Source organism: Nesoenas mayeri (genome assembly GCF_963082525.1).
Source record: "Nesoenas mayeri genome assembly, chromosome: 21".
In the NCBI taxonomy this organism is placed as follows: Eukaryota; Metazoa; Chordata; class Aves; order Columbiformes; family Columbidae; genus Nesoenas; species Nesoenas mayeri.
The window spans coordinates 4063759-4091370 of record NC_137571.1 but is presented as its reverse complement, the minus strand read 5'-3'; the positions used below and the strand labels follow the sequence as shown (position 1 = coordinate 4091370).

The 27612-nt window shown below is 58.3% G+C and overlaps 3 protein-coding genes across 3 annotated transcripts; 1 reads left to right on the top strand and 2 right to left on the bottom strand.

Annotated features, from left to right (window-relative positions):
- Positions 1–1658: 1658 nt before the first annotated feature.
- On the bottom strand, positions 1659–13903 carry FNDC5 (fibronectin type III domain containing 5; the record flags this gene model as incomplete). Its single annotated transcript, XM_080357688.1, has 6 exons — positions 1659–1700; positions 2440–2573; positions 4516–4608; positions 5484–5688; positions 5993–6108; positions 13825–13903. The coding sequence occupies 6 exons, from the start codon at positions 13901–13903 to the stop codon at positions 1659–1661; spliced, it is 669 nt and encodes a 222-aa protein (XP_080213814.1).
- Positions 13904–22864: 8961 nt separating this feature from the next.
- Positions 22865–24064, top strand: HPCA (hippocalcin; the record flags this gene model as incomplete). Its single annotated transcript, XM_080357669.1, has 3 exons — positions 22865–23242; positions 23625–23730; positions 23967–24064. The coding sequence occupies 3 exons, from the start codon at positions 22865–22867 to the stop codon at positions 24062–24064; spliced, it is 582 nt and encodes a 193-aa protein (XP_080213795.1).
- A 794-nt stretch (positions 24065–24858) lies between these two features.
- TMEM54 (transmembrane protein 54) lies at positions 24859–27200 on the bottom strand (the record flags this gene model as incomplete). The annotated part of the gene is made up of 6 exons (XM_080357594.1): positions 26912–27200; positions 26181–26374; positions 25640–25699; positions 25288–25476; positions 25080–25214; positions 24859–24951 (listed from the first exon to the last, which is right to left on the bottom strand). Exons 1-6 carry the CDS (start codon positions 26922–26924, stop codon positions 24859–24861), a joined length of 684 nt encoding a protein of 227 aa, XP_080213720.1. The 5' UTR covers positions 26925–27200.
- Positions 27201–27612: the final 412 nt, after the last annotated feature.

The following is a 27612-nucleotide window of genomic DNA, read 5'->3' as shown; positions in this document are numbered from 1 at the left end:
ATGTTGACCTCTCCCTCTTGGTGATGGAGGAGTATGTTCTGGCAAAGGATCCACCGAAGAGACCTCTGGGGTTGGCCTGCCTTCTGAAACCAGACCAAGGGAGCCCTTGCTTGCCCACCAATACATCTGCAAGCACATTCCTAGCGCCTTTCTCCAGAATCAGTTATTTTGGAAAGGCTGGTGACAGTGGAAGAGGAGAGATGGCTGAACTCTGTTACTATCAGCCTGTTTGTCTGGAGGGACTTTTAAACCAGGCTTATCCGAGCGCAGGTTTGTTGTAACGAGATTCAAACCCTGCTCAGGCCAACCTGTCTTGGTGTTGGATGGAACAAATAGGATCTTGCCTCATCCCCTAGTGCATGTGGAGTGGTCTTGTGGAGTAATTAAATAAATACAGATACCCCATGGCACGCTACAAAGAGTAAATCATTTGCTTTGTGATGGACTCGCATCTACCAGCTTCCAGAGCACCAGCAATCCCAGGGATCCCACCAGCTTACAACATCAAGCACTTAAGAAGAGAGAGGAGGATCCGAGCCCTTTCCCGTTCATCCTCATCCTTTTCACAAGAGCTGCCTCCCGCTCATACCCGGCATCGCAACGTCACAACAATAGCGCGGACAGGACGTGTAAGGAGAACCAGACCTTCGCACAGGAACCCCACTAAAAGAAACAATTTAAGAACTTAAGCCCTCAGAAAAAGGTCCCTTAGGCAAGAGCCTTTTGCAATAAACAGCTGTCGCCGCTGGAGACCTTGCATAGCAACCGGTATCATGAGTGTTTTCTTTTTTTTTGCTGACTGGCTACGTTTTTACAGACCTTTGATCACACTGGTGGTGGACTCAAGGCCCAGGTGAAAATACCATGAAGAAAATGGCTGAATTTCTCCTGGAAGCTAAATAACAGCTTCTGGTGGCCCCTCATGTCGGTCTGTGCCTCGGGGTTTGGTGTGCCCCGATATTTGAGCTGAAGAGCACCAATGCGGGACGGGAGACGCAGCGGCGGAGGAAACGCGCTGCAGCCTCAGCGGGGAGCAACCAGAGCAGTTCTCGCAGTGGGAGTGGAAACCGGGGTACGCTTTTTTGTTTCCTTTTAAAAACCCACCTACCAGACGTGTTACACAAGACACATCAATGGGACAAAGCAAGCCGAGGGCACACAGCAGCCAAAATCTGGTCGCTAGTTGTGTCTGTGATGAGTTTTCCTCCTTTCTTACTCGGAGAGGAGTGACAGTGACTGATGCCTGAGCTCACCTTAATACTGTCAGGGTGTAGTGACAGTGAGACAAAATAAAGATACAACAAAACCTTGTACCTTTCCAAAGATGGGAAAATTGTTCCAGAAGACGGAGTGTGAGGGTGGAGAGGAGTGTGTGAGAAGTTACTCCAGCCCGGGTGATTCACGAGTCCAGTGCAGGATCACCGACAGCAGCCGCCTCGCTGATGCTTTTCCATCTTAATCGTTTGTTTGGGGTTTTTTTTTTTGCAGGATTCTTCTTTCTGGCCAGATGTTTTGCTGAACACAGACAAGGAGGTGTATGCCAGGAAGGGACAATCACTATGTCTCTTTTCAAACACTATTTCACCTCCCTCGTCATCGAGGCTCAGAGGCAGAAAGTGGGAGTGAGGAATGGAGTCCATCGATCAGCTGGCGGGCTGTCACGCTTCGATGATATTCACCGAGGGCTTGTTTTTTGGAAACTAGAAGAGAAGACAAAGGAAGAAAGGATTTATAGGAATCACTGGAGAGGGAAGAAAAACACATCAGAGATCAGTGTAGTGCGCTGCTCACTTTTCTAGTTTGTGAAAGTTCTTGTTCCCATCCTGCCAGGATAATGGGCTGAGTTGAGGTGTTAGGGTTATATGGTTCATCCCTGTCTGCTTCTAAATTAGTGGACTATTTCAAATATTTAATAAGTAAATATGAAGTGGTGATATGCCAGAGTGCAAGTTGTGAATAGAAACACAAGGAAGTTAATGGAATTAAGTTGGTATGAATTATAGGCAGGAGTCTGCTAACATTATGGATATGGATATCTTTAATGTTGTGTTTATTACTGACCACGCTACTGCTCATCAGCTCTTCTGTTAACTGCAGGAGTAATATCTCGTTTATGATGTATAGGGGGAAGGACCCAAGCAGCTCAAGGACTGCAGCATTGCTCTGTGCGTTTTTCTCCCAGACGCGTTCAGATATTTCAGAACTGTGGGTTAAAACCTGTTTTATTGATGGCCGTGCGGGCTAACCCAGAGGTGAGAGAGAAGTGCTGCTGTCCTGCTGCGCCTGGAAGCTCAGACCACTGATGAAGCCGTGGAGTGCGTGGGTGTCAGGGGGTGTTTCCTTTCTGCATCCCGGCTGGCGTGAGGATGCTTAACAGAGGCTGATTTGGGGGTAATTTAGCTGAATCCCAGCTGGACGCTGGTTTGTAGCAGGTCTCACCTTGCTGCGGAGGAGCCCTCCGCTCTGGTGCTCGGGAGTGCTGTTCTCCGAGGCGCTCTTGACTTTCTCCTTGCTGTTATTTGGCTCGTTATCTTTGATGATATCGTACTGTCTGCAAAACAGGGCGATCACCCCTAACGGGAAAAAGCATTAGCGATCACACAAATGAGCTCAGCCCCCGGAGCCTGCAAAGATCAGAGATCCCTTGTTTGCCAGCCAGCTGTGCCAGCTGCTGGAGATCTCAGCAGCGTTCACAATCGCTCCTATGGATCCTTTTCTAACACAGCCTGTTTCCTTTTCAATGCCTAATTCTGTGCTAAACTATTTAGACAGGAGGACAGAAAATTAATGATATTCCAACTTTCCTGTTATTAAATGGGACAAGTGTTTAGCACTGACTGTGCGGTTAAATGGGACCTTTGCTTTGCAAACTCGGGAGCTCCTGGGATTTCTGCTTAGTGAAAATGTGTTCTCTGATCTTTCTCCTCTGGGTGAAGAGCGGGAGCTGAGCTGGTGGAGCGGCCGGTACCGCACCTGCCTGCGTGCGATACGAACCGGGGCCTTCTGAGCAGCAGGACAACATCTGCAAATATGCAACAGTGACGGCAGCAAAAGCGGCCAGTGGAAATTTCCTCCCTCCCACACACGCAGGCACATGAAGAGAAAAGCAGGGGCAGCCATGACACGGGAGGAGACTGCAAATGTGTTTCTCAGAAGCCTTTGTGTGACATTTTGACCAAATCGCTTCTCTGCCTGCAGATTCCAGACGCGGAGGTTAAGCGGACCCAGGCAGATGCTGCTTCTCCCTCACTGAAACATATTCCACCTCTCCTTGTAATAAAACGTAAGCGAATCTTTCACCAGATCATCACAAACTGCTTTATAGAGCAAAGTGTTGTTATGGCGGCTGCCCCCAGGTGTTACTGATAAACACGGTGGACCAAATTCTTTCTCGCATATGCGAACAAATGGCTGATCCCAGGAGAACAGGCTGACATCTGCCACAGTCACACCTTCTGTGATTTCTGATGGTAAAAATGAGGCGCAGAGAAGCAAAGCGCCATCAACAACACCAGAAAGACCGAGAGCATGAGGGCTTGGGGCTCGTCACAGCTCAGAGCCCTTCGAACAGACACGTTCCAGTTCACACTTGCTAAAACATCGTCGTATATTCAGTTTGCGGCCAAGCTAAGGGCTGGAAAGGGGGTTTTGTATATTGAGACTTTGCAAAGAACCTGGTAGATGTACAGAGAATTTCCCCCACCTACTTTCCTTTTTACACATAAGTCATCTGTCTAGAGGGGAAATTGTGGTATTAGCAAATTCTTTGTTCAAACGTTCTGAGTTTTATATTGTACTACAGTGGGAGATGAATCAGTTGTTCAGTCACTTCGTGTGATTATTCATGATCGTTTTTACTTGCAGGGAATTTAAATTTGAATGTGCACAGCTTAAACTTGACGTAAATGCTGGAAAGATCATGGACTAGAGGTTTTGGAAGCCTTTTGGTTGATATGTTTCTGCTCATGTCCCTCTTCTTCGTATTAAATACTATTCTTTGTGTTTTAATGGTGGATGTTGAAAGGATCTGGGTTTATTGGTGTTTTGATGTGTGGGGCCATTCATCCTTTTAATGCATTCATTATTTAATTGATTTTGATGTGGATTTTAGTACATATATAATAATGGGTGTTGAGAGCAAGACTTTTAAATTTCCATTTTGCGTGAAAGTTGGAGTCGTATAATAGCCGGATAATTACAGTGACCTGTATCGTTTGAAGGGCTCAAGTCATCCCGTTGGCTGGCTGAGGGCATTATCATCGGTGCATTCTGGAAAAATCGCCATTACGCAATTAGCCATGGTGAATTAGGCCATTGGCTCATCGAGTCCATTGTGTACTTTGGGTTGGACTGGATCAGACCACAATTCACCTGCTTTTGGCACTTCCCATGTCATGAGGGAGCTAAGGTGGGAGGAAAGGTGTTTTTTCACGTCTGATGTGATTACCCACGCAAACCAAGCCCGCCAGCGAGCCCGGGGGTGTTACACGCTTTCGACAGAGAGATGGAACTGACCTGCCCACATAAACAACACCACAACAATGATGAGAATTTCCCCCGCTCGCAGCTGTTGGTTTTGCTTCGCCATCTCCTTCATCGTCACCTCATCTGCGCAAGGGGAAAGAGAGATCGTGAAACCCAACCGTGTGGCTCGGGCTGTGCCAGACGCTGGGTTAACAGCACCCTCGACTCGAATCGTCAGCGTGTCATGGTCAGAGCTACCAGGAGAGAGTCCTCACCCGTCAGTCGCACGAGTGACGCTTTGAACTCATGGAGCATCAGCTGCTCTGCAGCATCTGCCCCTGGAAACCTGCAGAAGGGGCGAGGGAGCAAGATGGGATCTGAGTGCCTGCAGCAGAGGAGCTGCCACAGGGTAAATCCATGTTATCTGGGCCCGTGGCAGCTCCGTCTGCCCTGTCTCTGCGCTCTGTTAGTGCCTCAAAAAGCCTCATATGCTTCGGCAGTTCCTCTCCCAGCTCGGGATCCTGGAGCCTGGCATCATATTTTGCAGTGGAGCCCTGGGATTTGGAAACGAGTAGAACCTTTTTGCAGGGCGTAATGCACCTCCTCGGCTGCAAAGCACTAAGAGGATTACAGTTCAGGCCTCTGGGGAGGGAAGCAATGCTTCTCTTAGTGCTTTCAGGTGAGCAGCAACTCAGTGTTTACAGACACCAAATCATTTTAGCAGAAGGAGTCAAGAACTTGCAACATCCGAGGAACCATGGCCAAAAACCCTGCAACAGGCTGGGTTCTCGGTAGCCGGGCAGTAACGCTTCATATCCCAGAGCTCCCCAGCCTGTTAATAGCACAGTTCTTGCTGACAGGAAACCATCAACAGTCTGGTTTGGCTTAAGAGAAACAAGTGAAGGAGCTGCCTTCATGTGAGATGGACACTGTGTGCCTTTAACCCCACGATTCTCATTGCACAGCGCCCTGCTTTCCTCTCCTTGGGTGTCCCAGGGGCCACATAGGAACTCACCCACACTTGCCTTTATTTTTAGAGGCTAGTTTCTCAGCTTCCCTGGGGGTCTTGAAGAGGACTGGCTCACTGGCAGGGCTCTGGCCTTGGATGCTGATGGCCTGGACATGCACAATGTACTCAGTGTCCTCCTCTAGGTCCCAGAGGGCACAGGAGCGGGTGGTGGTGTTCACCTCCTGGATGAAGCGCAGCATCCGCACGTCCTTCTTCTGGAAGCCGAGAGAGGAGAGCACAGAGTGGTGGAGAGGCCTCTCGTGTGCGCTGCTGGCATCTAAGACCACCTCTTCCTGCCCTGCCCGCCACGGACGTGAGGACCCTCAAACCCTTTCCCCTCTGCAGCTCCCAAAATGTGAAGAGCTGCTGCAAAGAGGACGGGAAGCCGAGTCCCCTCGCAGGCCATGAGGGACAGGACGAGAAGGAATGGGCTTAAACTGCAGCAAGAGAATTTGGACACTGAAGGGACCTGGGGTGAAGATGGACCTGGTGGTAACTGGGTAACTGTAAGCACCGTACCTGTTGGGAAATGGCAAATCCGATGACAACTTCATCTTCCAGGACATCCCAAGTCACAACGGCCGAGTTGGCTTTCAGGTGTTTGACTGTGACATTGACGGGAGCCGACGGGCTGTCTGCAGGAGGGAGAGCAGAGCCTGTACGGGGGCAGAGTCACAGCAGGAGCCAGAGCAGGGGCGAGGGAGGGACTGGGAAGGACCTCGCTCATGGTCCTTTCTCTATGTTGAACTGGGAACGGGACCTGGAAATCGCATGTACCCCATGTCTCAATTACCGGTGAGGTTCTAAGAGATCTCTGCTGAGAATGAGAGTTGCATGAAATATCTGGCCCTTGGAAAGGCTTTATTTTGGCGACACAGCAGACCCCCAGTAGCTCATTCATCTCAACCCTCCCAGCCACGTACCACATCCTCTCTGTTGTTTCCTATTACAGTTTGACAGCGACAGCTGGGAGGAAATACAAAATCTGCCTTGCGAGTATGAAAACTGAATGCTTTGCTGAGCACTCTGAAGGTTTGAAATTCGGGAGTAGTAAATGGGAGTGTTTCTTTTGCTTTTCCCTTTTAGTCCAACAGCAATGTTTTGATCTGTATTTTGCTGTCTCTCAGATGGTCGCAGGACATGCAGCAACCCTCTGCTCACAGCCAACAGGCAGAACCTGCTGCAGCGGCACCGATGGACCAATGCGATGTGGAAAGCGCAAGCCAGGAAAGCCGTAGTCATATTTTTTACTCTCATCGAAGAATCATACTTGTATTGCTTTGTAACCATTGCACAACGCTGCCCTTCTGGGGCCAAGGTCAGCGGAACAAGAAGGATGCATGTGTGCACGTCTCCAGTAACACTTGTTGGATTTATAGGCAGTCCCAGCCGCCTGAATGTGGCTGAAAATATTCTAGCGGTAGTGTCAGTGTCTCCTGACGACTGACTTCACTCCCGGTGAATGTTCCCCTGGGAACAGAGCAAATAACGGGAGTGCAAAATTCCCCGGCTGAAGGTCAGTGCTGACCTCCCCTCCACAGAACAATGACCTTATTCCTTTCTCTCCTCCCCAGACAACTCCCAGAGTCCAGCTTTCCAAGCTCCCCTTCTTCACAGAGGGGAGACCCCAACCCACCAGTGAGACCCCCGGGAACAGCATCTCCGGACAAGGCGCTGGGACCCGGACTGATTCTGGTGAGTCCTTCAGTGAGCAAAAAGGTGCGTGGCTACATTCACGTGAATTTGGGACTTGGGAGGAGGAGCAGCAGGTGACCGTGGTCTCCAGGATTTCACAAGGGGACGTGTCCCTCCTCTCTGCAGTAGGTGATCAAGTTGGTTTTGACCAAGACCTCCATGACCTCCATGGTCTCCAGCCAGCTCTCAGAGAACAGAAACATGTATCGTCCTCACCCTCTGCTGCAGCAGCAGGGCCAAGGACAAGCTGAGGAGGGGACACAGATCATCCTCCCAAGCCTGGACACTTGGACTCAGCTCCCTGCTGTGACACAAGGAAGGGACGTGGGTCTGCAGCTCCTCATCTCCCCCGTGACTGAACCCATGTGCCAACCAGAGCCAGCTCTAATTTTAGGAAGGGACGGTCAGCAGACGGGAATGCGGACGGGGAAGGTCTGTGAGTCATGTCTGATGAATTTGCTAGAACATACGGAGGACATGATGGAGTCGAGAGATGGGAGACAAAACAGTCTCCAGCTGCAGCCGGGCACTTCGCCCTTCTCAGAGTACAGCTGTACAGTTAAATCCAGGCATCCTTGTCTTTCCTGGATATTTTTAGGAGCTATTTTTTTTAGGAGCTACCACCCAGCTTAGGTTGAGGAGACCTTTGAAAAGAGATGAATTAACCCCCCAGGGACAGAGTATCAGGGAAGAAGTGTTGTGCTGGGCAAAGAGAACGTACAGCACACCCCGTGTCCCCTTTGAATTTGTGACCTTGAGGGAGGCACAAGCACAAGAAGTGTCTTAAGTTTCCTGATGACCTAAAACGTGGGGGAGTTGGACAGACCTGGCAGAGCTGGAGAAGAAGAGCAAACAGCTTCTCTAGGAGTTGGTGAGAGGGGGCGAAGGGCTGCGAAGCAGAAGGGAAGCACTCGGTGAAACTGCACCCCAGGGCTCGGAGCTTGCAAAGCAGAACTGTGAGTGTAGGCAGGGGAGAAATAAGCTGGTGGGGATGGTCCAGAGCGCTCTAGAAAACCCCCACTGTAGTAATATCTGAGAGGGAGACGGGGCGGTTGAATTCAGCAGATAATAGAATGAAATCTAGGACAGCAGATCCGAGCGTGCCTTTCCTTTCACTGCCAAAGATTAGGAGAAGCTACACATAAATCAGTGCTGTCAAACCAGAATAAAAGTGATATGAAAAGAGAGTTAAGCGCAGCCTTCAATGGAAATACAAAGCCAGGAAAATGAGTTTCCTGCTCCCAGAGCTGAATGAATAATTTGGAACCAAAATTTCAATCCGTGAGGATGCTTTTCTCCTCACTCGCGGGAGATGCATGATGAGATCATGACTTTCTAAAAAACTAATCGCTGTTCCAAGATATTCCACGCTGCTTTGGGCTCCCGGGGCCGATTGCGGCTCTTTGTAGCACCAGCCCGGCTGAGGTCGGGTGGAAAAGATGTAATTTCTGTTTTCCAGCTGATTGCAGGGGGTCAGTGTCTCTATCAGGGCCTTGAGGTGCCAAATCCAAGCGTTTGGTTCCTTCTAGAGTCATTTACAACTCTTGGAAACTTTCCTTATGTGCCTGTGGCAGCCAGGGGAGCCGCTGGTGTTTTGGGAGGGGGCACAGAGTATGGGATGGCCACGAATTAGCGGGGAACACACTGTGCATCAAGCCCTCCCCATGTGTGTTTACTGCAGAGACACCAAGCGCAGCGCAGCCCCTGTCTGGTCTATAAGGGCCCATATGGTGCGAGGTTTCTGCTTTGGCAGTTCAGCTGCATCCCAGCGCAGGGGCTGCGATGCCTGCCGGAAAAAGAAGAATATCACACGTTGCAAACTGGCAGAGGATCTGTTTGGGCAAATCTGAGTTGGAGCTGTGCGCTCGGGTGAGAAGATGCTCTCGTTCTCCTGTCAGCAGAAGTTGCAGCCCCCTCTTTAAGGGGAAGCCTGGATTAATTAAGATGAAATCATGGAGATGGCTGCTTCAAAACTGATGGTGCTTAAACTGTGTCTTGTTTCCTTCCCACAGGGACCCTCCAGCAGGTCAATTGTCATCCTGCGTCCCCAGGACTGTGTCCCAGCCCTGCCACGCTCCTGGGCCTTTTGGGAAGAACGGGTCGGAACCGCCTCCGCACAGCAAGACCTGAGCGATGGAGATTACGCTTAATCCCCTCTCAATGGTGAGAACTCCTTCTAGCCTCTCATTAAACACTTTGCTGATTATTAATGGACTTTTATTTGAGAGAGAAAGGAAAAAAAACCCCACACTTTACAGCTCTTGGGCTGATTCCTCCTGTTTTTGTTATTGACACAGCAGCTGCTGGCTTGAGGAAGAGGAAACCACCCGCCTGTCCCTTGTGTTGGCTTCACCATTGGAGAACGGATGGGACAGGGAGGGAAAATGAGAGGGGAGAAGGTTTGTCTCCATCCCACCACTATCACCTATGAAAAAGGGGCTGCTGGTCGGGGGGAGGTGGGGTGAGAAAAGAGGGTGTCTGAGACACCAGGATGTCAGCCAGGGAGGTACCCAGGCCACAGAGACATCACTGGGAGAAGCTCTGAGCTCCTGGCTCCTCTGCCGCAGTCCCTGTCCCTCCTGTTGTGTCTCTCTTTTGAAGCCACTCTCAATTTGCACCTTCTGCCACGAGCTCTCGTGGTTGGGCTTGGGTTAGAGCCGACTCTCTGCCTTTAGCTGCACAACCTACCGGGGAATCGTTGCTTGGAGTAAAAGGTAGAAATTGTGACATATCGCACCCTTGGGCGTCACCTCTGCCAGCCGAGCCCTGTGCTCAGGGCACAGGTTTGGAATTAGGGCCAGTTCCTGGATTTATCTCCCCAACCTCCCCCCAGATCTTCTCCTTCTGAATTCAACTGTCCTGCAAACTCCAGCCACTTGGTGTGAAATGCAGGTTTCTCCTACATGGGCAAAGCTCTGCTGTGGTCACAGCATTTCCCACTTCACTTTGCTCCTCTCCTTTGCTGCTGCGAAGGGCTCAGCTGCTTCAGAGCCCCAGGATGTGGCCCAGTGAGTGCGGCAAAGCGCCCGTGGGGCTCCAAGTTGCATCCTTTTCCTGCGGGAAAGGGCGAATACCAGCCTGAAATCTCAGTGTGCGTTGTTCCTGCACCGCAACCTTCCCTGCGGACGCAGGAGATGGAAGGACCTGACCTGCGAGAGGAAGGAGCAGCCCGTGGGTCCTGTGGGTTGTTCGCTGCTCCAGCGTGGGTACAAAACTCCCTGCTTCCCCTGCCTCGCCGAGCCTTTCTTTGCTCTCCCAGCATGGCTCCTGTCAGTGGATATAATTGCTTCTCACTTTTCTGGGGGACGTAGACGCTGTGTTCAGCTCCCCTGAGGGTTTTAATGAAGGGAACCCGCGGGGGAGTGGGAGGGAGCGGGACCCGCTGCCCCCCTGGCTCCCGCCGCATGGAAACGGGGCCGTGCGCTGAGCTCCGAGGATTTCAAAGAGCTGAAAGACCAACGGGTAGTTCTGCAGTCGGGGAAGGAGGCAATTATTTCCTGCTGACCGCCCACTCTCCTCTACAAATGGGTTATTAATAGGCCGCCCCCTCGTACCCCCCACCCCTATTGCCCAGGCAGCAGGTGCCCAAACATCCCGCTGGAATGGGTGGCGGGGAGGATGGAGCCTTGTCAGGGAGCACGGAGACGCTCGCTGAGTCCAGGAATTCCTCAGCGCCGTAGGAAGGGGGTTTTACTCTGGGGAATGTCCTGTGCTGCCAAACCTCAGGCTCTCTGTGTCCCAAAATCAGGCAGGATTCACTCGGCTCTCAACAACACCAGGACTTGGGCATTAACACCGCCAACCCAGAGCAGAGTCATTGCTGTGGTGTGTTCTACCCAGGACCCAAATGCCCGGGGACGACTGGGTCCTACGGTCTTTTCCAGCTCTTCACAGCCCACGGGTATTTAATATGAGAGAAATAAGAGAGAAATGTGTTGGCAGCAGAGAGGGTGAGCAAGCGCGCGGGTTTCTCAGCCGGCTGCTGAGCGCCGGTACCCAGAGCTCCCATGGGAGTTTGCTGCCTGCTCCCGACTCTGATTTTTACTGCACACATAAAGATTTACATGCTGTAGTGCTCAGTACATCCCTGCTTTTAACTGACTTATCCTTGAGTCAGGCCTTAATTTGGCCTCTGGGTACTATATAAACCAGGAGGGGTTTATTTAGCAAGAAATGCCAGAAGGATGAGGCCGTGTTCAGTACCAGTACGCAGGTACCGCTCTGTGAGGCTGCTTTTGGATCCTGCCATGGTTAACGTGTGCGAACGTGTCCCTATCCGGAAGGGATCTCCGATTTCCACATGTATGTTCCCAGCAGGAGACAGCGTTTGGAAACGGATGGCACAACCTTGGCTGCTTTGCACAGCAACGTCCCTGCTGAGAGGCTGACACCGAGGTTAGAAACCTCCACATTTCAATTAAATCTCTCCTACGCTGGATGCAGGAATCAATAAAATGCTTACGCCACCCGTCAGCTGCCCAGGAATCTCCGTGGGATGGGAAGGGGCCGGAGCGGGTTGGTTTGCTGCCTCCAAATATCTGTCAGACCGATCGCTGCTTTCTTACGCGTGCCGAGCTTCACCCGCACGGCGCTGGTGGGGTGCTGAGGGCTTCAGAGCGTTCATGGGGAGGTTATTCCTCACCTTGTCCTGGTCCTGCATCCCCTCCTTGCTCAGCGTGGCATCAGCTTGCCAAAAACTGGTCCTGACTGGCCAAACCCCCTTTCAAAGCAGGGTCGGTGCTTTGCCGCTCGCACCAGCGGAGGAGTCTGCACCGGGGGCAGCAGCTTTGACCTTTCACAACGGGCGTGATTTTAAACCCACCTGCATGAGCTCTGGGCGCAAAGGGCAGGGATGGCCGAGCCTCCAGCCCTGCCTGACCCTGCTGGGGACAGTTTCATCTCCATGGGCTGTTCCAGTGACTCTTGGCTCACCTGCCGTGGTGGCCTCGTGGCCGCATCGTCGGGTAGGACCGGGGACACAGAGCTGGTGGCGATGCTGCCGCTACCTCTGTGTGACCTTGGGAAGATCACTCCATCCCCTCAGTCCTCTTTTCCCTCTCCGAAAAACAGGAGGCAGCACAAGTTCTCCGCCTCACCGGAGCGCGGGGACAGCACATCACAACCCGTGGGGACAGAGACCACAGAGAGAGGGGACAGTGGGGGAACGTGGCACAGCACCAAGGTCATGCAGCTTCCTCAGAGCCCAGAAACCGAGTCTCCTGCCTCCCCATCACACGCCGTAGCCACGAGCCGGGACAGATATTTGTGTTTCAGAGCTGCCCGGCTCCTGCCGTGGCACCGACACCTTACGGCACAGAAATGCTGCCTGTGAGACAGCAGCAGAGGCGGCTACGGGCAGGGACACAACTCCATGTTTACTCTCAGACACTGGCTGAGGTGATTCAAGGATAAGGAAGAGCAGGGGAAGTGGCCCAGTTTACAGAAAATCGGGAGGGCTGTTACAATCGCAGACACCTGCATTGTTGCCGTGGTGTTTTCCCCATCGCTCTCTCCCTTTGGGAACGTTTCATTAATCTCCCCTGGGTCTGCCAGTCGTGAAACGGCAACTTCAGAGCACCGGTGTCTGGCCAGGGACGCGTGTGGCAGAGCCGAAGGCATTCGGGGGGTTGCAGCAGCCCCGGCGTGGGCAGGACAAGGGCAAATGTAACTCCAGCAACTCCCCGGGCTGGATCCAGTGCAGGAATTTCCACTCCCTGGATCTCTGCATCCCTAATAGTCACCCCCAGCCTCCTGGAATGCAAGATATTCTGGCAATCAGCGTTTTGCAGATCAAAGCAGCTGTTCCACCAACATCTTGCAGCCAGTGAGGGAGACAGCCAGAAAGGGCTTCTGGCTTGGGCTGGGGAGCACCCACCAGCACCTGCCCGGACGTGGCACCCGCCCTCAGCCCGGCTGATGCAGGGGACAAGAATGGGCCTGAGCATGTCCTGCTCACGCCAAAATTAGAACTAGTTCATGGGGACCTTGCTTTCCCGAAAGATCCCCCGCTTCGGAGTACCCACTCAGCTCGAAGGGGCCTGGTCTGATGTGGCGGGGATGCTCTGTGCCCCAGGAGAGGAGGTTCCTCCACGGCACTGATGCTTCCTCGGGAGCTCCCAGGGCAGTGCCTGGCTGGGCCCTGGGAAGCCTGGGGTGAGTGGGATTTGGGGAAGGGGTTGCCAGGGCTGCCGTGCTGTGGTGTTGTCAGAGCTGATCTGTTCCTGCCTCCTCTGCTCTAGCTCAGCTCTGTGACACGACCCAGTGCTGCTGCTCAGGGGTGGCAGAGCCTTTGCCTCCCCGTGCCCAGTGCTGGGTGAGGGTCTCTGTTCACTCTCCCCGAGCCCCTATGTTCACCCCACATTTCTGTGACCCGCTGTCCCCAGAGCCAGCCATGCACACCCACACTGGGGCACCAGTGGGGACCAGAGCTCGGCTTTTCCCGACACCGGTACCCAGGGGCTGTGTGCCCGGAATCCCCCATCTCTCCCAAACCCAATTACCGACAAACTCCCGCCAGTGACCCCACCAAACTCCGGCCCCTCGTTGCAGCTCCCGCGCTGCCCCCGCTGCTCCCACCCGTGCGCACCGGGGGGACTCCCCGCGCCGAACCTCCCCCCGAACCCGGGCAGCCCCTCCCGGGGCCCGGCGGCCCTTACCTGCCTCCACCGGGCGCAGACCGGCGTAGCTGAGGCAGAGCAGGAGCGCGGCGCCGGTGCAGCCCAGGAACGGCTCCATCCCCCGCCGCCGCCGCGCCGCGCCGGGCCGAGCCGCTCCGGGCCGGGCGGTACCGGGCCCCGCCGGCGGCGCGTCCTGCGGGCGCGGCGGCTCCGTTCAGCACCGTGGAGAGCGCCGGGGCCCGGTACCGTCCGGTACCGCCCGGGGCCTCCCGGTGCGGCTGGACTGGGCACGGCTGGGCTGCGCTCAGCACCTCCCGGTAGCCGCCGGCTCGGCTCGGCTCGGCTCGGTTGGGTTCGGTTCGGTTCGGCACGGCTGGGCTCGGCCGGGAGGCGGGGGCGGGCGCGGCCCCGCCGAGCCCCGGCTCCGCCCGCTGCAGCGCCGGGCAGCCCCGCTCCGGTCCCTCCCCCGGCCCCGGGGGCGGCGGGACGGGGACGGATCGGGCCCCCCCTTAGCCCGGCCCCGCTCTCTGCCTCAGTTTCCCCGTCCCGCCCCTCCCGCCCCCGCTGGCCCAATCCTCCCTGGGGCTGCTCCCCACCGAACCCCCGCTCCACCGGGGACGGGAGACAGACCCCCCGTGCACCGCAGCCGTGACATTTCACCGCCGGGGTTTCACGCAGCCCCTGCCGGTCGCCAGGCTCTAAATTCCGTGGTAATGAGGATTAGATGAGCAGCTGGAATTAGCCGTGCCTCCGGGTTAATTAAGCTGGCAGCTCTCTGATTTATGCTAACTGGTTGAAGGGACCAGAAACCATTTCCCCAGCTCAGCAATCAGATGCCAAGCTGCACGTTGCTGGATGGTCTAATGCTGCTCCGGCCACCATGACGTGTCCTGCCCCTGTGAGGGTCCGACTCTGGTGGCCCCACCAGCTGCGGTGGCCACAGGGATGACAGGTCCCAGATGGGTCCATTTGGGAGCACCCTCTGGGCTCTGGGCCGTGTGTCTGGGTGGCATCACTCTCAGCATCTGTCTGTCCTGGGTGTTTATTTGCTGCCACCTACCAGGGAGCAGCACAGTGTGGCCTGTGGGCTCCCAGGAACATCAATGTGGTCCTCAGGCCAAGCCTGGTCCCTGCGGTTTGGTTTATGGACTGGTGGTTTCTCGCCGCTCTGCACCAGCAGCATCAACAGAGCTGTGCTGGATGAAGTGGGGAGTGAACTGGGTGCGAGGGGCTCAGCGCTGGCAGCCTCTGCCGCCTTCCCCTTCCCGTCCTCCCACAGCACTGCTGGGGACCCCCTGGCCATGCACAGACCGCAGTTGTGCTTGTGGATCACAGTGAGAGACACCCCAGCTGAGGGGTCCCCAGAGCTCCCACTGTCTCCCCACAAATGGAAGCCCCTTCTCAGAGGAGCGACGAGCACCCATCACCCAAGAGAGACCCCAAAATCCTGCACCAGAGCCAGGAGACAAATCCGTCCTGCCATATCCCGGCCTTGTGCCACTCCACCACTCTCTTTGCTCAGCCTGAGATGATCGTTCCCAGCACGGTGCCTGTGGCAGTGCCGGGGCTGTGAATGTGCCGTACCCCATCGCGGTGCCGGGACCCTCGGCTGCAGTGGCTCCTTCCCGGGAAGCGCGGGCAGTTCCTCCCTCCTCTCTCCTGCCTGGCAGCAGATTAAAATTTCATCACTTCAGCGGCAGAGAAGGTGCTGGGGAGGAGCAGGAGCCGGAGCAGCCTGCGCTGAGCTCAGTGCCCACTCCAAACCCAGCCTCACGTGGAGGATCTCAAGCGATGGAGCCAGGATTTGGGCACAGCCATGCAGGGGTGGCTGCCGACCAGGCTCCTGCATCCCCCGGGCTTGCCAGAGCACGAGGCTGGGCAGGAGACTCCATCGCATGTGGTGCTGGGCTGTGCACCCAGAGCGGGACCACGAGCCCTCAGCTCTAAAGCAGACGCAGCCGAACCGGCTCCAGCTGCTGCTGAAACGCAAAGCCGAGATCACAGCGGGATGTGCCTCCATGCCACCGGCAGCAGCGTTTCCCTGCGTCGGTACCGAGAGCCCCGAGTCCCCTGGGCAGCCGCGAGATGGAGGGATTGTCACACAAAACCCATCGCTCCCCAGCCAGGCTGCCCGGCCGGCCCCAGGGAGGTGCTGCTGGTGCTGGGCCCTGTCCTGTGCTCCCAGCAAACCCCAGCACACAGGATGTTTTGTCCTGGTTGCTCCTGGCAGATGCAGGAGGACTGTCCCCATCATCCCGCTGCCTCCCAGGCTCCCACAAGAGGGTTTTTGATGTGTTCTGGTATTTTTCCAGAGGCTGAAGACAGTCAACATCATCATTCCTTGTTTTTTTCTTTCGCCCTTTCCAAATAGGAAACATTCACACTTTTCCAGCGGTGTGACATCTGTCGTCCTCTGCGGGTTCCCTGGGGACATCGCCACTGCACTCAGGTCCCCTCCAGTGCCTCAGGTCCCACCTGCCTCTGGGTGCATGGAGTGGCCCTTGCTGTGTTTGTTTCCCTGTCCCCTCTCCTTTCCCACCACCAAGTGGGGCCTTTTGGGGTGTCCTGCCCCCCTGGGCTCCTCTGGGCTCCTCTTGCCTCCCCATGCAGTGTGGAGCCTCCTCCAGCTCCCCAGCCCGTACCGGCACATCACTATTCGAGTCACGCAACTCCCATCGCGCGTCCCCAGTGTGCCAATTAAGTCACAGCTCTAATTACGCACTTAAGGCTCGCCAGTCGCTCCTCTTCCTCCTTGCATCACCAGACAGACACCTGGGAGGCCACCAGCTGTTCCCCTCCCATCTCATCTCCCCTAAACACACCGGAGTGGGCTCTGGCAGGAGCCAAGTGCGAAAACCACATCCCCGTGACACACAAAACTGTCCCTAAATCAGCCCTGTGGGGTAGGACCATTGTGCAGGTCCATTTTTGGCCCAAGCTCCCTCGTGTGCAGCCCGTTAGGAAAATGGATGTGGTGTGTGGAGATGCTCTGGATGTCCCCAAGAGGGACAGTCCCAGCCATGGGGTTGCAGGGGACAATTGTGGGACAGAGGGATGTTGACAGATCCACGGGACTTTGTGCTGCTGCTCCCAAGGAGATTCTGGCCCCCCAGAGCTGCAATTGTGCCCCAGGAGCAGCTCGGTCACCCCAACTATTGCCTGTGCTCCATATCAGACATCACCCAGCAGCGCATCTGTCACCACTCACTGGGAACTGTGGGGTGCCGGGGGTGCTGTCGGGGTGCGGTGGGTGCTGTCGGGGTGCGGTGGGTGCTGTCGTGGTGCCGGGGGTGCTGTCAGGATGGCGGGGGTGCTGTCAGGGTGCGGTGGGTGCTGTCGGGGTGCGGTGGGTGCTGTCGTGGTGCCAGGGGTGCTGTTAGGATGGCGGGGGTGTTGTCAGGGTGCGGTGGGTGCTGTCGGGGTGCGGTAGGTGCTGCCGGGGTGCGGTAGGTGCTGCCGGGGTGCCGGGGGTGCTGTCGGGGTGCGGTGGGTGCTGTCGGGGTGCGGAGGGTGCTGTCGGGGTGCCGGGGGTGCTGTTAGGATGGCGGGGGTGTTGTCAGGGTGCGGTGGGTGCTGTCGGGGTGCGGTAGGTGCTGCCGGGGTGCGGTAGGTGCTGCCGGGGTGCCGGGGGTGCTGTCGGGGTGCGGTGGGTGCCCAGTGCTGCTCGCAGCCCGGTGCTACCGAAAGCCGCTGCCGCCACCTGCTGCCACCCCGCGGCGGGACCGGCCCTGCGCAGCGCCGGAGCGGGGGCGCAGCCGAGACACCCCCCGCCCCCCCAAATCCCTACGGGCCCCTCGGGAGGGGACCCCCACCCCAACCCCAACCCCACGCCAGACGCGTCCCGCAGGGTCCTCCCGCGGGGGTTGGGGTTCGGCCGGGGTGGCTGCGGGAGGAGTGTGATCCCCCGGCTTGGAACCCCTCCAGGTCAGAGCCCCCCGGCTCCAAACCCCTCGCTCAGGACCCCCAAAACCCGCCGCCCTGGTTCCGTTGCCCCCCCGGGCCCCCGCAGTCGAGACGGGATGAAATGCCATTAGAGGGAGCCCGGGACTCGTGCGTGGTGGTGACACTGGTGGCACTGGTGACAGTGGTGATGGTGTTTAACCTCTTTGATCCTTGGGCAGGGCAGGGGGAAAAGGGCCAAGGACCCCCCAGTCCTACCCATTCCTACAGCAACAGGGCCGTGTCCCCCCCGAGATGGCGCTGCCACCTCCACGGCCCTCGAGCCCCATGGTGGGACACAGCGGGGACGAGCTGCAGCCCCCAGCCGGCCCTGGGCACCTGCAGAGCTGAGCCAGTGGCCCCAAACCATAAAACTGGGCACCAAGATGCCCACAGGACACCCCCCTCCCAGCTCTGCTGCAGCTGCCCCCGTGGGCATTGATACAGATGGGGACACGCTTGTGCCCAAACTGCCCCAAAATACATCCCGGATCTGTGTCACAGCACTGCTGAACATACATGTCCAGGTGCCAACACCCGTGTGCCCCACGGGGACTAGGACATGTGTCCCCAGGAGCCCCGACCTTGGCTGCCTGCACAAGGTGAGCTGTACGTGGCAGGGGGGGGTATCACAGAGACGTGGGGACGTGGGACAGAGCCACCCTGTTACGAAACGTCCCTGCACCCCCACAGCGCTAAGTCAAGCAGCTCCTGATCCAGATGAGATCGGGCATCACAAAGGGCTTTGTATTCCAGGAAGCCTATTAGAGATTTAAATTATACAAATGGGCTTTTTTACCAAAGATCCTCATTATCTGGGCATTTGCTTTTAATCCACAGCTATTCCCGCAGCCCCCGCCACAGCTCCGCTTACCTTCCCTGTGTCCTCCGTGGGGCCGTGCATGGCGTGGGGACGGGGCAAGCTCAGTGTGGCCCCGCGGGGAGGGGTCTGCAGGGTATTGGGGAGACCCCAGTTGGGTTTGCTGGTCCAGCCGGGGGCTGAACCCCTCTTGCTTTGCCCTCTCCCCTCCCAGCTCGTCCCAGTGCCCCAGCAGGCTGTGGGGATGGTCCCTGTTTGTCTGCTGGGCACTAATCCTCCCTAGGGCATAGTCCTGCAGCACCCACAGCCACTCTGGCCATGTCTGGGCTCCTGAGCATGCGAAGATGTCCCCATGGGCACATGGGATGGGCCAGGCTGGGACAGACAACCCTGGAGCCCAAATCACCAAAACCCCTGAATATTCTGCCATGATGTGGCAGGCCCTGGGCACTGTCAAGCCCTGACGGCTTGGGGACGGCAGCCGAGACCACACCAAAGCCAACACAGGCTGTCCTGCACGGCACAGCCCTGCAACCGGGCACAGGGACGTGGTGATGTCCCCTTCCCACCCTGCCCTGCTGCAGTGTGGAGCTTTGGGGGCTGCACGGCTGCTATGACAACGCAGGAAATTCCTGCAGGAATCCCCAGGAGGAGGATGAGAAGGAAAAGAAAGGAGGAGGAGGAAGAGGAATCTCCCAGCCAGGGCATCACCAGCACCCCATGTTTCCCCAGTGGGATCCAACCCTGAGCCAGCCCTGCTCCCTGTTTTGGGGCTCTGGCACCCCCAGGGGACAGTCTCACACCCCCTATGACACAGCTGAGCCCCCAAAACAGCCGATGGGAGGATGAGCCCAGCACCGCTGCAATGAACAAGCGGCGATGGAGGGGGCTGTGAGCTGAAAACACACAGGGCTTGGGGTGGAGGGGATGAGGAGCCAAAGGGGATGGGCTGGGGGTCTTTTGTCCCCAACCACAGGGACCCTGTAAGTCACTCAGTGTTTAATGGCACAGCATGGCCCTGCCTGCGCCCCCTGCATCCCGTATTATCCTCTTTCTCGCTCCTGCAATCCCTGCCAGCATGCGGGATTAGGTGGGTTTAGGGCCGGGGGTGAGATGGAAATGGGATGCTTTCAAATCAGCCTGCGTCACTTGTGCCCCCTGTCACTCATGCGGAGGGGGATTAAAATAGATATGAAGATTATCAGAGGGGAAACAGCACCCCCACCTTGGGGGCTTGACTCTTCCCCCCAGCCTCAGCACCGCTGTGGGTGGGGGGATCACCTGGGGGAGCTGCTCAGCTCTGGCCCCCCAGGTCCCTTCGCCAGCCCGGCAGCAGTTTGGGTAAGTGATGCCCATTGGTGTTTCAAAATGTCCCCATGGATTTTGGCCACTTTATCAGGGCTGGTCCCCATGTCCTGCCCCACTTCAGGTTGGTGTTTTAGGTCTGGAGCTGCCATGTCTACCTCGATGGGCATCTGCAGCCCCTCTGTCTCATTGGACTCTGCCCAGCAGATTTTGGGGTGAATTAGCCCCATCCTGGCTGTCTCAGGTGGTTCTCTTCCTTCCAGCTCCCCATTCTGTAGCCATCTCAGCCTCTTCCCTGTTCCCCCCATGCTGGTGACAGGGCTGTGGGTTTAATCACTTTATGCATGTTTATTTGTATAATTTGGAGGAGAGTGCCTCTTCCTCCCATCTGCCCCTGCCATCTGCTCCCCATGGCGTTGCTGAACAATCCCGGGCTCTGCAAATGGATGGAGCTGGTGCAGGAGCACAGGAAAACCTGCTGGTGATGGCACCTTCTTAGAGCCAGCATCTGTCTCCACCGGAGCCTTTTCCCAGTGCTGCTGAAAGCCGCTTTGCTCCAGCCCCTGGAACGAGTGAGGATGCTGGGATGCTACACCACGTTGGCCCCTGGTTGCGTGCTGGGCACATTCAACCCAAAATGTCACCTTCCAGCCCCAAAACACCTGGCTTGGCACCTGCTTGGACAGGAGGAGGGTGATGGCTGAGCCTGTGCCCGGGAGCTGGGGATGCCCAAGACACGCATGGGGGGTCCCTGTCTCTATGGGGAACTCCAGGCCCATGTCCTGGGGCAGCAGCTCTTTCTGAGGGGACAGGATGGGGACAGGCAGGGGTGGCACATGGAAAGAGTATCAATGATCCCAGGGCTTCCAGTGCTCCTGGTACCCCAACACTTCCCAGTCTTCCCAGTGCTCCTGGTGCTCCCAGTACTCCCGATGCCTCAAGACTTCCCAATGACCACAGTGCTCCTGCTGTTCCCAGCGTTCCCGGTGCTCCAGGACCTTCCAGTGCTCCCAGTGCCCCAGGACCTGTCAATGATCCCAGAATTCCCAGTGCCCCAACACTTCCCAGTGATCCCAGTGCTCCCAGTGCCACAGGACTTCCCAATGATCCCAATGCTGCCAGCATTCCCAGCGCTCCAAGTCGTCCTGTACTCCCCAGTGCTTCCACTGCTCCTGGTGCTCCAAGACCACCCAATATTCCCAGTATCCCCAGTGCCCCAAGACTTCCGAGTGTTCCCAGTGCCCCAAGACCTCCCAGTGCTCCCAGAGCCACCCCAGCCTTTACCGATGCAATAGGGGTCCCCCCCTCACCACATCCCGGCTGCGGGGGGACCAGACGCTACACCCCGAGCCCCTGGAGCTGGGGGTGCGGCTGTCCCGGGGGCCCCGGCGTGTGTGTGGGCTCCTGGGGGCGCTGCTGCCGGTGTCCCCCCGGAGCCGGTGCCCCCGGTGCCCCCCCGCGGGCCGGCGTTGCGGCGGCACAAGCGGCACAAGCGGCGGCCGCTCCCGGGCTGCGGTGTCGCACGGCGGCGGCGGCGGCTCGTCCCCGGGCAGGTAGGAGGTGGTGGGGACGGGAGGATCCCTGGGGGGGAACCGGGGGTCGCGGAGGGACGGGGGGACCGGGGCACCGGCACGGACCCAGCCCCCGGGCACGTCCCTTCCCGCCGGCGGCTGCAGAGCTGCCCTCGCCCCGCCGCATCTCGCCGGGGGTGCCCTGTGTCCCCCTCCTGCCCCGTCACAGCTTTCTAGGGGTGTCTGGTAACCCACCCCCCTTGGGGGACCTTTCCTTGGGGGTGTCCCCGGAAAACCCCCTTTCTCTGGGGGTGCCCAGTTTGGGGGGAGTCCCCTGTAGCCCTCCCCGCTCCGGGAGCACCTTCTCACCTTCCCTGGGGGTGCTCAACCACCCTTCTGGAGGTGCCCACTTTGGGGGGGGTCCTTGGAAACACCTCTCGGGATTCTGAGCCCCGCGTGGGTTCCCCTCCCGGCAGCGGGAGCTGCCCCGGGCGGTGGGGAGGGGACACAGCCCCCAGCTGGGGGTCTGGGGGGCATGTTGGCCCTATGGGGGCTTTGGCTGGGACCTTCAGGTGGGGTGGGGAAATGCAGAACCTCCCCCGGCCTGCTGGAGTGGAGATGGAGCTGTGGTGGGGGGTGATGGACAGACACTGGGGGGTCCAGCCCCACTGGGCTGTTCTTCTTGGGGAGTCCTATTTGCCCTGTGATCCCAAAGGATGTGGGGTTTGGGGGTGCTGGGTCGCTTCCCTACAGTGAGTGGTCTGAGCACTGAAACTCCCCATGTGCCCATGAAGCCCCCCAGGGCCAAACTCTCCTCCCCTAGGGGTCACAACACAGCCTGGGGTGGGGACAGTGGGTCAGGGTCCCCTCAGAGCCCCCAGTGTGGGAATCTGGGGCGTGTGTCTTACGCTGGACACCCACCCCGACCTCCTCCCGTCCCTCTGCACTCCTGGGGGGTGACCCCGGCAGGCTGGAGGTGCGCTGGGTTCCCCAGGGGTGTGGGCATCCTGAAGCAGGGTGGGGGTCCCAAGCAGAGACGCGCAGCCCCCGGCACTCCCCGGGGCTCCAGTGCCAGCCAAAGGCATCAAATATTAACAGAGGAGCCAAAAATATCCCTCCTCCAAGGGAGCTGACCCAAATCCAGCCAGCCCCGAAGCTGGGCTGGACCAGGAGCCCCTTCCCCTCCTCCAGCCTGCTCTGCCCTGCTGATACCACCTATATATCGCCTATATATTATGCAAATGAGCTATAACGGCTTATTACGCAAACATGAGGGGGCCGGCGCTGCCCAGCGCTGGGTGGCCCCTGGAGCTGGTCCTGACGGCTCAGAGAGGACTGCGGGGATGGAGGAGACAGCATCGGTGTCCGCGTCCACCCAGGTGTCCGGGGGCTGCCAGGGAGCGCTGCCCCATCCCTCTCTCCCCCTGTAGCGCAGAGGGACCCCCTGAGCCGGGCCAGGCGCCTGTCCCGCTGCAGCGCTCGTCCCCCGGCGTGTCCCAGCAGCATGGGGAAGCAGAACAGCAAACTGCGCCCTGAGATGCTCCAGGACCTGCGGGAAAACACCGAGTTCTCCGAGCTGGAGCTGCAGGGCTGGTACAAGGGCTTCCTGAAGGACTGTCCCTCCGGCATCCTCAACGTGGAGGAGTTCAAGAAGATCTACGCCAACTTCTTCCCCTATGGCGACGCCTCCAAGTTCGCCGAGCATGTCTTCCGCACCTTCGACACCAACGGTGACGGCACCATCGACTTCCGAGAGTTCATCATCGCCCTGAGTGTCACCTCCCGCGGGAAGCTGGAGCAGAAGCTCATGTGGGCCTTCAGCATGTACGACCTGGACGGCAACGGCTACATCAGCCGGGAGGAGATGCTGGAGATCGTGCAGGTACCGGGCTCCCTCGCCGTGTTCTTGTGTGTCACCCTGGCTGTCCCCACCAGGATGTGGATGGGTTGGGGATGTGCACTCTGCGTTACCCGCGGTACAGGGCTTGACAGCGCCCGGGACGGAGCTTGTTGCTGTCTGCAGAGAGCTGCACGCTGAGCTCTGTGGCTGCAGGAATTAGTCTATCCCGGGGCATCCCTGTTGTGGGGACATCCCTTTGTCACTCCCTGGCTCTGCTGGGACCTAACACTGCCCATAGGCTGATCACACGGGGGGTTGTTAAACCCCATCCCCATCACCACAGCAGCAAACCCCAGAGCTCTGTCCCTATCACGGGTGGGCGCTGGCACCTTGCACCCACCCTCATCCCCGCTCCCTCTCCCAGGCCATCTACAAAATGGTCTCCTCCGTGATGAACATGCCCGAAGATGAATCGACTCCGGAGAAAAGGACGGAAAAAATCTTCCGACAGATGGATACTAATAACGACGGTAAATGAGAAGAGCTGGAGGGGATTAAGGGAAAGGTCTCATGGCTAAATCCGGGGGGCTGAGAAGGAGCTGCACGCGTGCTGATTAAATGGCTCATGTTGGCTGGGGGCGCTCAGGGGGCTCCTACAGCCCCAGGGGCTCATCCTGGGGAGTGGATGTTTGGAGTATGTGCTGGTCCCGTGTGTGCAGGCAGGACGGGGTGGTGGGTGCCAGGCTGAGCCGTGTCCCCCCCGCAGGGAAGCTCTCGCTGGAGGAATTCATCAGAGGTGCCAAGAGCGACCCATCCATCGTGCGCCTGCTGCAGTGCGACCCCAGCGGTGCCGCTCAGCTCTGAGCCCCACGGACCCCTGCGGCTCCCCACGGCCCCCCACAGCCCCACGCCATCCCCTGACCCTGCAGATGGCCACTGTCACTGTCACCTGCCCGGCCTCACGGTCCCCACCGCTGTGTCCCCACAGCCCCGCACGGGGAGAGAGCTGGAGCCTGGATGAGGCTGGGATGACGGGGAGCCTGGTCCCCAGCGCCAGGGGCTCCTGCACTGGCTTAACTGGGGAGAGGATGAGGCAGCAGCTGCCCCAGTGAGGACGGTCCCCCCTGCACCAGCGGCTTGGAGCAGGGGGACAACCCAGCCCAGTGGGAAAGGCTGGTGACAAAGCCACAGCTGCATCTCCGGTGGGCATGGGGACATGGCCCAGGGGCCAATGACCCGGTGACTTGGGGGCCCTCCAGCACCCCCACGCATGCACATATGGCCACGGGGCCAGGCCAGCCTCCTCCCCACAGCCCCACGGCCGGCACACGGGTGGGGGGTGCGGGGACGGGATGCGCTTCTGGTCTTTTAATACCTGCAGAATAAAGTTTGTGTCAGTGCAGCTGGCGGTGGGAAAGGGGCCATCGATGTCGAGGGGAAGTTTCTCCCTGCAGTCTGGATCCACCCTGGTTATCCCCATCACTGCAGCCCCCGGTGACGCGAGGCTGTGGGGATGGGCTCATGTGTCTTGGCTGGTGGCATCCAGGGGACAAGTCCGCCTGATAGCCGGGCTGGAGGGCAGCCGGGTCCTGTCACGGGCTGTGTGGGTGCTGGGACAGAGCCAAGGGACATCCGCGGGGTGACTTCAGGGGACCTGCTCAGAGCCAGGCGGTTTCCATGCTGTCCAGCCTCAGCAAGCCCAGGCACTGCCCGCGGTCGGGGATCTGCTCTGGGGCTGCCTGCAAGGAGACCTACAAGCCAGAGACAACACTGAGAGCTTCAGGTCGGCCACTCCTACCCCTGCCCGGAGCCCCCAAGCCCAGACGGGTCCGTCCCAGCCCCGCACGGGTCGGTGCTGAGCCCGGGGACCAGGAGTCACCTTCCTCTGGCGCACCCCACGGCAGCAGCGGCCGAGGCGGAGGAGGTCGAAGGCGAGCAGGAGGCAGCGTATGCCGAAGACGATCTCCATCAAGTCGAGCAGGAGGGAGATGGTCCAAAGGGACAGCGTGGAGCTCTGCAGGGACACAGGGCGTCAGGTGTGTTCCCCCATCTTCAGTGCAGGGATCCACAGCCCACTGCAGACTCACATAGACACGGGTGGGATCGAAGGGGCAATCGTGAGAGATATGGGCGAGGGTGACATCAGCGACGGTGCAGGGGGACAGCAGCGCCCGGCCCTGGCTGCGCAGCGTCAGCCCGATGGACGCGGCCACCCCCAGCAGGCAGGACAGGCAGCCCAGGCTGCTGCCGGCGCTCAGGGCGAAAACCACCCATTTCTGCGGGAGAGAAGAGGCAGCGCGGAGAGCAGGGCTGTGCATGGCCGCCCGCCCAGCCCCCCTCCTGGGGACAGTCCCCGAGTGAGGGGACGCGGTGGCTGTGCAAGTTCCATGGGGTGGTCACAGCCTGCTGGGCGCTGGGTGAGGGGCCGGGGGCGCTTACAAGGGCAGCGGGGCCGAGGTAGCGGGACAGCATAAGGGCAGCTATTCCACAGGAGATGGTCTGCGAGGAAATGCAGAGATGTCAGAGATGCATGGTGCCCACTCTGGGGCCATCAGTCCCCCTTCCCTGCTGACACTGTCCCTGAAAGCTCGTCCCACCAGTTCAGCATTGTGGGGGGCAGCACTTCATCTTCCCCGGCCTCCACTCAGGACCAAGTCCCTGCACATTTAACCCTCCCGGTTTTGTGCTAGAAAGGCTTATTTAGAGCAGGGGAGATGGAGCAGAGTCCATTCTGCATCCCACCCTGCATCCATATCACATCCATCCCACACCCTCTTGCATCCCACCCTGCATCCATATCACGTCCATCCCACACCCTCCTGCATCCCACCCTGTATCCATATCACATCCATCCCACACCCTCCTGCATCCCACCCTGCATCCTCACCGCATCCATCCTGCATCCCACCTCCTGCCCCCCCTCACACACATCCACATCCACCCCGTCCAGCCCCCCGCACCTCCCTGCACCCCGGGGTACCAGCAGCGCGGAGATGACGGAGGCGCCGTTGGTGACGGCGTACTGCAGGGAGGTGGCATCCCGGGGGCTGACCACAAAGCGCAGGACAGTGCCATGGACGAGGGCGCTGGTGATGAAGTTGAGGTGCCCAATGATGAGGAGGATGAGCCCCGTCTTCATGAGGACCCTTTGGTGGCTGCTGGGATCGAGGTGCCCTGAGGCAGAGGGGAGAGGAGGGCTGGGCAAGGAGGCTGCACGGTGTGGGGTGACCAGCACTGAGTCGTCCCTCCCGCCCTTGCACCACAGGCATGGGACATTTGGGGACAGCCCCAGAAGATGTACACCATGCTGGCGGGAGAACAAGGCAGGAGGTGATGTGGTGGCAGCTGCCGGCAGCCCAGGTATGCAAACCACTGCTCCAGCCGGCTCTCCTGGGGCTGGGCTGGTGGCACAGGCATCCCCGGTGGGGACAGGAAGGGCTGGGGCTCCCAGAGCGATGAGGAGGCTCTGGGGGGAGCAGCTGCCCTGAAACGATAGCTCCAGTGCTGGGTTTCAGCACCACCGGGCTCTTCCCCTGCTGGGACGCACCCTGAGGCCGCTGTCCCCACGCACCCATGTCACCGTGTGACCCGGTGCCCAGCCCAGCCCCATCCTCACCCCACCTGCCCTGGCTCAGTTTCCCCTGCGGGAGGGCAGGGCTGGAGTCGCAGGAAGGGCTGGGCCACCATCAACCACACCAGAACCAGACTCACCCACTTGACACATCTTCACCGGGCTGGGATCAGGCCATCAGAGCCCCTCGGTGTCCTCAGGTTGGTGGCTGGGTTCTTCGGGGTCCCCACATGGCTGGGCAGGGCCAGAACAAGGACCAGGACTGGGACCAGGCTGCAGGAGCTGCTCACCAGCTGCACCCCACTGCTGCTCCTGTTCCTGTTGGACCAGCTCCCCAGGATGAACAAGGGGATGACTCCACCTTCCACAGCCCTGTCCCCACCCCTGGGCTCCCCTCGATGCCGAGCGCGGCTGTGCCATGGGACCCTGTGCCACACCGTGCCGATATACCACACCGTGCCGCCTCATCCCCTTCCCCATTATCTCCTTCTCCCCGGCACCCTCAGGTTGGGCCACATCGTCAGGTTCTGGGGATCCACCTGCGGAGAGGGAAAAGCAGAGAGGTCAGAGGGTGCTGACTCCCCAGAAGGTGACTCAGAGGAGCCAGTTTGGTGACAATCGCCCTGATGAGGCTTCCAGGAAAGTCACTGATAGCAAGAGAGCAAAAGCTGGGGACAAGGGCTTGCCGAGGGGTCTGTGGTCCAGCAGCGCAACTCTGCTCACACCAAGGGGGAGACCCTTACTAAGAGATGCTCCCCACAAAGCTCATTTACAGCAGCAACAATTTAATTACAGGGACATCAGTCCAGGCTCCCAGGACTGGGCTTGGTCCAGGTAGAAG